The 12,297-nt window shown below is 44.4% G+C and overlaps 2 protein-coding genes across 2 annotated transcripts; both read left to right on the top strand.

Moving 5' to 3' along the window:
• Nucleotides 1-2,940: 2,940 nt before the first annotated feature.
• LOC311509186 (actin-related protein 3-like) lies at nt 2,941-6,791 on the top strand. Its single transcript, XM_084574269.1, has 12 exons — nt 2,941-3,130; nt 3,553-3,608; nt 3,967-4,091; nt 4,204-4,314; nt 4,558-4,653; nt 4,845-4,952; nt 5,031-5,174; nt 5,398-5,571; nt 5,661-5,753; nt 5,837-5,962; nt 6,050-6,133; nt 6,219-6,791. The coding sequence occupies exons 1-12, from the start codon at nt 3,087-3,089 to the stop codon at nt 6,312-6,314; spliced, it is 1,257 nt and encodes a 418-aa protein (XP_084430395.1). The 5' UTR covers nt 2,941-3,086; the 3' UTR covers nt 6,315-6,791.
• Nucleotides 6,792-6,973: 182 nt separating this feature from the next.
• Nucleotides 6,974-10,942, top strand: LOC311509187 (transmembrane protein 182-like). Its single transcript, XM_084574270.1, has 5 exons — nt 6,974-7,608; nt 8,199-8,295; nt 8,393-8,515; nt 8,584-8,721; nt 10,391-10,942. The coding sequence occupies exons 1-5, from the start codon at nt 7,435-7,437 to the stop codon at nt 10,657-10,659; spliced, it is 801 nt and encodes a 266-aa protein (XP_084430396.1). The 5' UTR covers nt 6,974-7,434; the 3' UTR covers nt 10,660-10,942.
• Nucleotides 10,943-12,297: the final 1,355 nt, after the last annotated feature.

Raw genomic sequence — 12,297 nt, forward strand, 5'->3', positions numbered from 1 at the left:
TATTCTTTGCTTCTGTTTATTCATCGTTGAGTGAGAATCCTTTTTTACCAGGCGCATCTAGACACAATCTACTCTGAATTACTCCTGTTTCTGCTCTTGTCTTGTGCCGACGAACCCCCTAATCCTGTTGGAGTCAGGTAATCATGGCGGAGACGAAATGTGCAGCTGCAATTTGCGATATTGGACAGTTTTTATGCTTTGAGCAAAAAAAACAAAAACATCCAAACAGAGCGAGCACATCATGAATCATGGTGAGCCGGCTCTGCAGCGTAAAAGCTCTTAACGGCCCGTGCAGCTATGAGGAGCGCCTTGATTGACTCACAAGTGCCATAATGATGTTTCCAAGCAGGAGCCATAACATTATGACCATATATCCTAATGTTGTGTAGGGCCTCCAAAACAGTCGTGACTCATCAGAGAATGGACACGGGCCTTCTGAGGGTGTCCTGTGGTGTCTGGCAACACAAAGTTGTTAGTGGGGCGGCCTTTGAGGGGAGGGGCCTCTGTGGATCATCCCACAGATACTTGATCAGTTTGGGATCGAGTGAATTTGGAGGCCAGGTCAACACCTTGTGCTGTTCTTCATGTTTTTGTTGCGTTGTTCCTAAACCGTTTTTGCTGGGGGAGAGTCATTGCTATGGGGTGGGGGTGCCTGGTCTGGTCTAGATGGGTGCTACATGTCTAAGTAACATCCACACCAATGAATGCCAGGTCCAAAAGTTTCCCAGCAGAACACTGAATTGAAATGTTATTTACTTCTCCTGTCGGTTGTCTAAATGTTGTTGCTGATCGGTCTATTCAGCAATGGAACGACAGAGCAGCTCCCACCGGATGAATCTTACCAGTAAGATTCATGAAAAGCTTGTGGGACGCATCATGAACACAGCGGCTGTGGGATAATGGTGTTAAAATGGAGGTAAACCGCGGCTGTTTGTGTCCGTCGCAGCCTAAACTTTCCACACAGCGAGGGCATCCTGCAGCGTCAGGGCGCGGCTCTGCGACTGAGCATCATTAAGCCCGAACACAGAGGAGGAAGGAGTCGGGACTGACGACGGCGGAGGCAAAGTGCCGACTGCAGATCTCCCGGGGTTAAGAAGCAGCAAAAACAGGAGATTATTAAAAATAATAAGGCCCTCCTCTGCTCTGCCCTAATGACGCGCAAACACAGTCGCGTTAGAGCCCCGGCTGAGGAAAATACTCCAGCTGATGAGGGAGCTCAGCTACTTTGTTTGCTGTGTATCGGAAATGAGGGGGAAATGATCTGCTCTGGTGTGGGAGGGAGCCGTTTCAGGTGGACTAACAGCGAGATCAGAAACCTCCAGAGAGTCAATTACCCCGCAGAGCTCATATATACAGATAGTGTACGTTGCAGTCAGTGACAATGAGTCACAGCGGGCCCACTTCGTTTACTCCTGTTAGTCACGGATCAGAGTCAGCCGTCGTTATTAGACCGATAAAAAGATTCCTATGTGTGGGTCGAAGCTCAGAGATTGAAGTTACCATGAGTCTGAACACCAGCTCAAATATAACACAGTTTGAGAAAGAGCAGCAGTTTTTTTTATGTATGACTGAGGTGTTAAAGTGAGTGAAGGAAGTGAACCCCTAGCTCAAGATGTTAAAATGAGAGCGCTGGTGCCCTCTAGTATTTAGAATTAGCGGTGACAGGCAAGAATATGAAGCAAAGGAGAAAAAGATTGAAGTGTTTCTTCAAGACTAATCAGCTGCAAGCAAATCTTTTTGGCGGGAAAGCGTGGTTATCCCTTAGCGAGCTAACCGTTAGCCTCTTTAGCTCAATGTAGGAAATGCAGTTGCCCAGCTGTTACAGTTTTATGGCTCTTAAACAAGAAGCTTATATCTACACCCACATGAATACAGCGCACTGATTGGCTGGTGTGTTTTTGAACCAGGAAGACAACAATTGGAAGCCAGCTGCTAGCGCCTAGCGTAGCATTAGCTGAACTTTTAACTTCACAACACAACAAGAGGAATGTTTTATCTCGGAAAAGTCGCGCCAGCTAAGATGAAAACAGAAATCTTGAGAGGACCTGACAAAATGAAATGCAAATTAATGTCGTTATATATCTTTTAAAACTTTTTAAAATGCCTTCACTCGCTATATGTTTCAAGCTAAACTGCGCCCGACTAAAAACGATTACGTCCGCCAGTTTTGTCTTAAAGTAAAGTCTCGGATAGTTTTGGATCTCGGCTACAACGCTGAAACAAATCGTTTCACCTTCAGCTCTTGATGGAGATTTTCCATCAAGCGGCCCAAAAAAAAAAAAAAAAAAAAAAGGAGACGAGGAGCTTTTCTATCAGCATCAGCAGAGCCCAGAGCTCTTATAGGAGACTCTGTGTGTGTGTGTGTGTGCATGTGTGTGTGTTGGGGGGAGACTCTAGTGTGTGAGTGATGAATCCGCCTCAGGACAAAGGGCCAATGTTCCTGGCCACGGGATTGGCTCTAATGCGGCAAGGTGTTCTGGAGACAGACTCCAGCCCTGGAGCTCATTTCTGCTCATATATCGTCTTTATCAGCGGCCCTCCTTCATCGCGCCTAAATCACTGATAGAATCTGGAGGAGTCAGCATGGCGAGTGGAGGCGGGGTCGAGGGAAAGCCTACAAAAAGTCAGAAAATGCCACTTCAGACATTGTTTTTACACTGAATTATAAGGCTCCTTTTTTCTATTAAATTCTATTAAATATGCATGCACTGTGTAGAATATTTTGCATTTTAATAAATGCAATGTATCATCATTATTTTTATTCAACACCATTTTATTACACCTATGTATAAATCATTATTAATAAGTCTTTTTTTTTTTTTTTTTAAATATATACACAATTATATTAGTGGCCCCTCTGTTGCAGTAACACTCTCCGTCCGCTTGGGGGCGGCGTTGCCTCCTCGAAGCTGCTGACTCGGCACGAGAAGAAATCCCCACCGAACCCGGAAGCGTTCCCCGATCGGCCGTGATTGCTATTCATTCAGGGCTGCTGCGATTTGAATCAGCCACTGTTTTTTTTTGGATATCCGCTGGTATCGGGTGCCCGGTATATTCCTCCGCAGGTAGATTAAAGGAGAGCGAGCATGGCTGGTCGGCTACCGGCTTGTGTTGTGGACTGCGGGACGGGGTAAGTCGGGGCGGAGAAATGGAAGGGGGGGGACGCTAGTTAGCATTAGCCTGGCTCTCATTGACCACATAAGCGGCTGTCAAACTTCCAGCTAACGCCCTGCTCTCCGGCTGTTTTAGCTTGTAACCTTCTAACGCCGCTTACCTACAAATAATTACTTCCCTTATTACCCGTAAAAGCCAATGTTAATGCTATAATTAAAAAAAATAAAGTGTCCATATGGTTTATTTAAGCGTTTCTATTCCAACTGCTGCTATCAGAGCAGTTAGCTGCTACTAGCTAGAGAAGCTAACGCTACTTCCTGGAGAGTCCTCCTGGCACTTTTATCCTCTTTATTACTGCAATTTAAAACCTGGAGCTTCCTGCAACACGTTCAAGCAGCTTTAGCTAAACTTTTTATTCTCGTTTTATTCCTTTTGTAGGTACACAAAGCTTGGCTATGCAGGAAACACAGAACCACAGTTCATCATACCATCATGTAAGTAAACAGAAAAGGACCTAAAACACTAATTGAGCTCCATCAAATAGTAGAGATCTAGTCTAGAACTAGTCAAGTACTGTTGAATAAATAAATATATATATTTAAAAGCCTTGTTAAGATTGCGGGACTTATTTTTTTTTATCATAGTTGCTTCAAAAAGCAGCTATTTCTTTGGGTTTAGTGCTTTGTTTTGCCTCAGGGTGAACGTCAGATAACCTGGCAATAACAGAAGAAGAAGTAGTAGCATTTGCTTTTGCCCCAACTTTATTAACAACGCTGAATTCATTTCGTAGAAGAAGATATCCAAGATGGAGCCACGTCTCAGCATTGCTCATCTGTTCTTTTTTTTTTCCAGGTATTGCGATCAAAGAATCCGCCAAGGTCGGAGACCAGGCTCAGCGCAGGATGATGAAGGGCGTTGACGACCTGGACTTTTTCATCGGGGACGAGGCCATCGACAAACCGTCGTATGCAACGAAGGTAGACGGAGATGAGAGGAGATGAGAGGAGATAAGAGGGGAGGAGGGCTGGACGGACTTGGACGGTGTCCGAGGAGAGGGCTAACGCTTTGCTTTTCCGTCTTTGTCCTCAGTGGCCGATCCGTCACGGGATAGTGGAGGACTGGGACCTGATGGAGAGGTTTATGGAGCAGGTCATCTTCAAGTATCTGCGGGCAGAACCTGAAGACCATTACTTCCTCTTGGTAAGAGCAGACCTGCGTTTATTGGGATTCACAATCTCATAAAAAGGGGATGTGATCAGAGCTATCTGAAGTGTCTGTTCCGCTTTCTGAGTTATGCAAATTTGCCGTGGCGCAAATGCAAAGCGGCCTGTCCAGCTCTCCGATAACACATCACGAAGCTGAACTGTCCAGCGTCGTCCACAAACAGCTAAACCCTGGTCGTCCTTTCACGTCAGTTGCGTTTCCCCCCCCCTCCCCCCGCAGACGGAGCCTCCCCTCAACACGCCGGAGAACAGAGAGTACACGGCGGAGATCATGTTCGAGTCCTTCAACGTCCCGGGGCTCTACATTGCTGTGCAGGTACGTTAACGGATGAAAGCAAACACAGAGACCGGCATCTCTGGCTGTTTGAGAACAGGCGTGTGGGCTGGAGGTAAAATTAGATCTGACTCAAAAAGAAGAAGAAGAAGTGAAAATGTCTGACAGCTTTAAATAGTGTTTCTTTGTTAACTGTTATTTGTGTGTGTAACATATATTTTTTTTGGTATCAGGCCGTCCTGGCGCTGGCTGCCTCCTGGACGTCCAGACAGGTGGGAGAAAGGACGCTGACGGGCACCGTGATCGACAGCGGGGACGGCGTCACGCACGTCATCCCGGTGGTAGGTGCCTTCGTTTTTTTGTTTTTTTTCGCGACCGCGCTTTTCCCCTACTGCGCTCTAAAACCCTCCGCTTTCCAGGCTGAAGGCTACGTCATCGGGAGCTGCATCAAGCACATCCCCATCGCCGGGCGGGACATCACGTACTTCATCCAGCAGCTGCTGAGGGAGCGGGAGGTGGGGATACCTCCGGAGCAGTCTCTGGAGACGGCTAAGGCGGTCAAGGTCAGTTTGTTGGATGTTTACCAACTCAGACTCAGACGTTATGTCATCTAGTTAGTTCCTGTATGTTAATAATCAGCAAAAAAGAAGCCGTAAAAGAGATGTGAGACCTGCCTTTGAGTGTAATTCATCAGTTTGGCCACTAGAGAGCAGCAGAAGCCATTAGATTTAAAATAGGAAGATGTTTACTCTCAGATAAAGTTGATTCCTTATGTTTTGTCTTCAGGAGCGGTTCAGCTACGTCTGCCCCGACCTGGTTAAGGAGTTTAATAAATACGACACAGACGGCTCCAAGTGGATCAAACAGTACAACGGCGTCAACGCCATCACCAAGAAGGAGTTCACCATCGACGTCGGATACGAGCGCTTCCTCGGGCCCGAGATCTTCTTCCATCCCGAGGTGGGACGCATGCATTTTTTTTTCCCTCGCTATAAATCAGCTCGTGAAGATTTAGAAGTTTTACGACTCTCCTGTTTTGTCTCGTGCAGTTCGCCAACCCAGACTTCACCCAGCCCATCTCGGAGGTGGTTGACGAGGTCATCCAGAACTGCCCCATCGACGTCAGGCGCCCGCTCTACAAGGTATAAACGCCGGCCTCCCCGTGCCCGCCGACGACGAGGACGTAACAAGGAACTCAACGTGTCTCTGTCTTGTTGTGTCTCAGAACGTCGTGCTCTCCGGAGGGTCCACCATGTTCAGGGACTTCGGCAGACGCATGCAGAGGGACCTGAAGAGGACCGTGGACGCGCGGCTGAAAATAAGCGAGGAGCTGAGCGGCGGCAAGTTGAAGGTACGGCGAGACGTTTAGTAGTTTTCTGTCGGTCCCGTCAGTTTAAAGAGTTTAAAAATACTGAGCGCCGGCGTTCTTTGCTTGCAGCCGAAGCCCATCGACGTGCAAGTCATCACTCATCACATGCAGAGGTACGCCGTCTGGTTCGGAGGATCAATGCTGGCATCTACCGTGAGTATTTTTTTAGCTTTTCACACCCACAATCATGTATAATCTATATTTTGGACGGCAACAGCACTGTCTCCTCCCTCCGCAGCCCGAGTTTTACCAAGTGTGCCACACCAAGAGGGACTACGAAGAGATCGGGCCAAGCATCTGCCGCCACAACCCCGTGTTCGGAGTCATGTCCTAAGGAAGGCCGAGGGTGAGGGAAGGAAGGAAGGAAGGAAAGAAGGAAGGAGGGAGGGATAAAGGGGGGAAAGGGAGGGAGGAGAGCACCGCAACACCTCACATGCTGTGGAAGCCCCATGAGCGTTTGCACACATGCTCCGACAGACCGGTTCATTCGGATCGCAGCGGACCAAACGAGCCGCCCAGAAGGACCACCCGGGCGGCGGCATCCTCGCGAAAAAAACAAATTAAAGAGGAAAGAGAAAGAGGACATCCTCGGATAAAATGTTTACTGCTAGTAGGTTAATAATAGGTGGTAAAATCTTTCATTTTCTGCGTGCCTCGTATATGTACTTATTATATCCTCACATGGTTGTAATATGTAATTAATCAAGTCGTGTATAAATGCACTTCTGTGTATATGGGTTGGGTTCTTGCTCTATGTTATAAAAAACAAAAAAAAAAAAAAAAAAAAAAGCTTGGATACGGCTGCAGAGCATACGAGACGTTGTCATTTATAAAACAATCACCAGACCGGTCCTGATTTGTCTTATTTTTGTGTCTCTATTTTAAAAAAAGAAAAAACTCTAAACACCTGGATGAAAATGAAACGTCCCAGGTTTTTTTGTTTCCTTTCACCCCTTTTATTTCTATTAATCATCTTTTGAGCAGATTGTCTTGGAGGAAAGAATAAAGAAGAAGAAAAAAGACGTGGTATTAATATATGAACATGCAGTTTTTGACTGACTGTTGTTGGACCATCACTGTTGCCTAGATCTCCGTTCTACTGGATAGCCTTGTACTGTACAAAAAAAAAAGAAAAATCTGGATTTCAATGCTGGCATTCCAAATAAATGCCGAGGAGACATTTCTCACAGTTGTGGTTTCTGTCTTTTCCGATGAATCCCGTTGTGGGTGGCGTTTGAGGTCGCAGGGAATACCTCTGGTTTCTATTTTAAAATGCGGGGGGAGCTATTTCTGTGTGGGTGTAAACTCCCCTGTAACCGTATCTGGTCTAATGCAATACACATGTTTATTTTCATACCGCCTATTTGTGCGGCGGAGATGAGACCCGCTCGTGTTTTTTTTTAATCGACGATTTCTAACATGACGGCAAATCGGAGATAAACCTTTGGCGAGAGATGACTCCGACCGAGAAGCAGAGGGTGCTCCTGTTTTTGGGTTTGTTCTTTGGGGCGATAGGGTTTCTGCTGACGCTGCTCTCCTTTGGGACGGAGTACTGGCTGCTGGCTGCCGAGTCCTGCGGCCGACCGGAGGGAAGCTATGGTGTGAGAGAGGGGAAGGCCAAAGTCAAGGTATTCAGCCGTAATGCATAAAACTTTTGAATTGAATAAGCGTGAGGTGGTAGAAACAGGAAGTTGGTTCCAAATAAGGCAGATTTTATAATTGATCATAACCACGAATAATAAAAAGGAAAAACTGATGTTCTCTCAGGTTTATCCTGCGCAAATTTAAACTGATTTAAAGCAAACCTGACGTAAAGTTCAGAGGTCAAAGAGATTTGTGTTTGTAAACACTTAAAGGTCCACTGTTGAGAATTTAGTGCCATCTAGTGGTGAGGTTGTTGATTGCAACCAACTCAACATCCCTCCCTTTCCAATTACAGAAGTGTCAAAAACTGAACACAGATTCACTTGTGCTCTTCAGGAAACCAAGTTTCATCCATTTTTATTACATGAATAAGGAAACATGAAGGGGACGCACTTCCTCTGTAGATATATGGTGTTGACAACTTTTTACAAAATCTCATAATTGATCATTTTATTAGATGATACATTTGTCAGACGATTTAGACAATTTGGACATCCCAATGTACGTAATCTCACGTGGCAGGACATTTAAATTGTCTCCAATTCTACAGATTTGTGATTTGTTTTCCGCTCAGACCACAGACGACGTGAAGATCTTCCATGAGGGCCTGTTCTGGCGCTGCTCCTTCATGGCCGCCTCCCATGAATACTCCATATGGGACCTTTGGATCTGTGAGAGCCTTCGCTCCGCGCTTCAGCTGTTACGACATAAATCACAACTTATTATCGTGACTGATTTTTTTTTTTCTCCCCCTCCTCCCCCTCTCAGCGAAGCAGCCGCTGTCAAAGGTCTGCCGGACCGCTTACCTCTTCCCATTTCCTGTGAACGAGCCAGTGCAGCTGCTGGTGGAGCAGCACGATTTGGAGCCCTATGAGCATCACTCTGCCATCGGTGGGTGTTGTTTTACCGCGTACGTGGAGCACATCAAAGATAGCACTGATTCTTTCCTCATGTCTTAGTATTTAGGACCTTCTGGAGCATCTTCCTGGTCGCAGGTGTGGCCGCGATCACCGTAGGCGGATTTGTGGTCATCTGTGCCGGCCCAGTGTCCCACCACAGACTGTATAAAGTGGGAGGGAGTCTTCAGCTCTGTGGCGGTAGGGACCCATCTACTCATAAATATACGTATATATAAACAGATAAGAGGTGGCCTTACAAAAAAGATTTTTCGTGACATTCCTTAATAAGAAGTAGATCAGATGTAAATAAAAGTAAAGTAGATTTTGAGATGGTTTTTGTGGCTTGGCAGAATTTTGCCTTGGGCGCCTTATGACACTTTTCCACTGCAAGAACTTTCCTCAGCGGGACTAGGAACTTTTATAAATACCTCGTCCATTTCAGCCACAGGGATCAGACTCTAAATTACATTGCAGGGAATTTATCCCCTCCCCAAAATAAGTCATCACTCAAGTGGAAGAACTTTTCAAAAGCTCCAGGAACTTCGGGAGATGGTTCTTGCAGTTAGTTCCACAAAAACTCATCTTGCATTCTGAACCTGCTTTGATGCTACGGATCATCTTCACTTCTAAAATCACTTTTCGTACGCCGCCGCACTCATTTGCTTCATGTTTGCAGGTCTGCAGGCAAATGGAAATCTGAAGGAACTTTATAGGTCTTTGGAAACGTTCCTCGGACTAATAGTTCTGGGAACTCGTTTGAAAATGGTTCCAATGCAAATCAGTTCATTTTTTATTCAGGGTTGATGAATAGCAACACATCCTGCAGTTCATGAAGCTTTAAAAACCAAGGCTGCTGTTCTTGCAGATGAAAATCACTTTAAAATTAATTAAAATTAGCTCCACTATTAAACACCTGCCCATACAGGTGAGGTTCTGTATGCTTATCAATGCTTCTGAACCACAAATATCCATTTACATGAATAAAACAGTAGATCGGTGGTGTATTCTGATATTTTGAAGCTAGTTTTTGGCTCAGAAATAAAGTTTAATCTGCGTAGATATAAAGAAGGCATTTGGTTTATGCTCGGAGACGGTGATCACTCTAGTGGTCGATCACAGCCAAGGACTGGATGCGCTTGAGATTGGTGACAAGTCTTTTAAAGTGATCTGAGACCGGAGGGGAAAAGTAAAAGGAAAGTCAACAAATTCAGCAGAACCTGACAAACAAAAGAAATTCAGGAGGAGGCTGACGGTGCCTCACACCCAAACCAACGAGCAAACATGTGCTCGGTCGAGCCGAGGCTTTTTAAAGGCCGCGCCCAGCTGAGGGCAATGCCAGCAAACGAGTGCGCACCAGCTGCTAATCGTACACAATCAAACCACTTTAAGATGCTTCGCAGGAACTACTTTTACATGCTTTATGCTAAAAATGCTGCAAAAGATAATCTACTGCAGGAGTAAAAAATTAAAGACAACATCATTCCTCCAATTTACCTTGAAGAAGTGCTTTTTGTCATTCTGAGTGCGTCCTCCAAACTAATGATGGTTCACGATTTATTCTTTTTGTTTGTTTTTCTTCTTTCAGCTGTAAAAACAGCACAGAAAACATTACCCGCTGTGCCTCTCAGTTAAAAACTTGTTCGGCTGGCTTCCAACAGCGCCGAGACAAAAGACTAATAAATGACACACTGTGTAAACAGCATGAATAAAAGGACTTACTTGGCAGGTACTGTGTAAAAGCAATACCTACTTGAAACGACAGTGCAACATGTCCTGAAGCTCAGAACAACAAAAAAATAAATAAATAAAAGACGTGTAAACAGATTCCTGTTAAATCTTTAGTGTGTTTATTTCTGTGTGCCGTCAGGTGGGTGTCTGCTGGTCGTCATGGTGATGTATCTGATGTGGATCCAGGTCCTAGACACTCTGGAGCAGTTCACCCTCCATCAGAGGGTTTCCAACTGCCCCTCCTTCCACCTCAGTGTCCAGCACGGCCCCTCATTCCTCCTGGCCCCAGCGGCCGTCTTCTTCTGCTTGCTGGCCGGTCTCCTCTTTGTCCTGGTTGGCCGGAGCATTGAGAAGGCGGAGCAGGAGATGATGGACAAAGAGCCCGAAGCTTCGACCACTGAGCTGTGATTATAGAGGGCCCCGGTGTGTTCAGGGCTATCTGGGTGCGGCTTAGCGGACATGTCCTACGTATTCAACGGACTTGTAGAGCTGAAAGCTTAAGCTTAAGACGAAGCTAATTCGAGTGATTTGTGTCTTTGGAGACGAATGCTCCTTTATTTTCAGAACGTGACTTTTGAATTAACTTAAACTATGAACTTCCAAGCGATATTCTTTAAAAAAAAAAAAAAGGAAGCTCTGTGTCCATGTACACAAATCATTTAATGACATTTTGTGCCTGTGTTGCAGCTTTTAGCCGTCACATTAAGATTTCTTAAGAAGAAAAGTTGTTGTTTTTTTACATTAGTTGTTGTTGAAGTGTTATTATACTTATTGAAAGTCTGTTTTTATTGTCTCTCGGTCAGGTCTCTGCTTAAAGGTCACGTATTTTAAACCTTTTTAACCACCTAAAATAATTGTCACATGTCAACAGAATGTATTTTTAAAGTTAAAGCTCAAAATACATTTAAATGCAGATAAGCTGCAGCTGACCACGCCTCCTTTAGGAAGTGGCCCTCACCTTTTCTGACAGTGCCAATTTTTGACAATGTGGCTGATTACAAAAACACAAGAATCACCTCATGGCATCTGACCTGAATGATTCATTCAGACACACTACTGTCAAATCTACGGAGAAAAAGAAAGAAATGTTTTCCAGATGCAGATTCTAATGATTGTTTTAGAGATTTACTACAGAGTTCAGCTGTCTAAATTGCATTTTAAAGTGATTAGTACCACAAGAAGTTTGAGAAATAAGAAAAGTTGTTTTTCTTTTGACATTAGTTGTTGTTGAAGTGTAATCTTATTGAAAGTCTGTTTTTATTGTCTCTTGGTCAGGTCTCTGCTTAAAAGTCCCGTATTTTAAACCTTTTTAACAATCTACACTAAGTCTCACATGTCTACAGAATGTGTCTTTAAAGTTAAATCTCAAAATACATTTAAATGCAGATAAGCCGCAGCTGACCACGCCCCTTTTAGGAAGCGGTCCGCCCCTTTTCTGACAGTGCCAATATTTTCCAATGTGGCTGAAAAGAAAGAAATGTTTTCCAGATACAGACTTTAATGATCATTTTAGAGATTTACTGCGGGAGTTTGAGACATAAGAAAAGTTGTGTTTTTGTTTTTTGGTTTGGATTATTTGATGGAAGCAATCAGTTTTGTTCCAGAAGAAAAACACTGAATTTAACAGTCTTAAAAAAAAAATAAACTGCTTATAGAGCCATGTCCTGATTTACGTCTTGATGCGTTTTTGCTGTTTGTAATAATACAACTCACATTTAATCTGCTGTTTACAGAAGAAGATAAAGCATTAGTAGGAGCCCACTTGTATAACTCTTTGACATAAATGTAAAATCAAAGATAGAAGAAAACATCTGGACTGACAGGTGATCGCTCACAACCAAAGATCAAAATCACACACACACACAAAAACCTCTATCAGTGACAATAATTGGAATCCTTCATTTAAAGTTGGCCATTAAAAATGATTTTTGTAATCTATTTAACAGATCCCGTTGTGATTAATATACCGCCGCTCTCGCCCCGCTTTTATTATAATTGATAAATCAATTTTGACAAAAGTGGAGGGACGAAGGGCGCTCGGCTGCG

The sequence above is a fragment of the Chelon labrosus genome, assembly GCF_963514085.1.
Source record: "Chelon labrosus genome assembly, chromosome: 24".
Taxonomy (NCBI): Eukaryota; Metazoa; Chordata; class Actinopteri; order Mugiliformes; family Mugilidae; genus Chelon; species Chelon labrosus.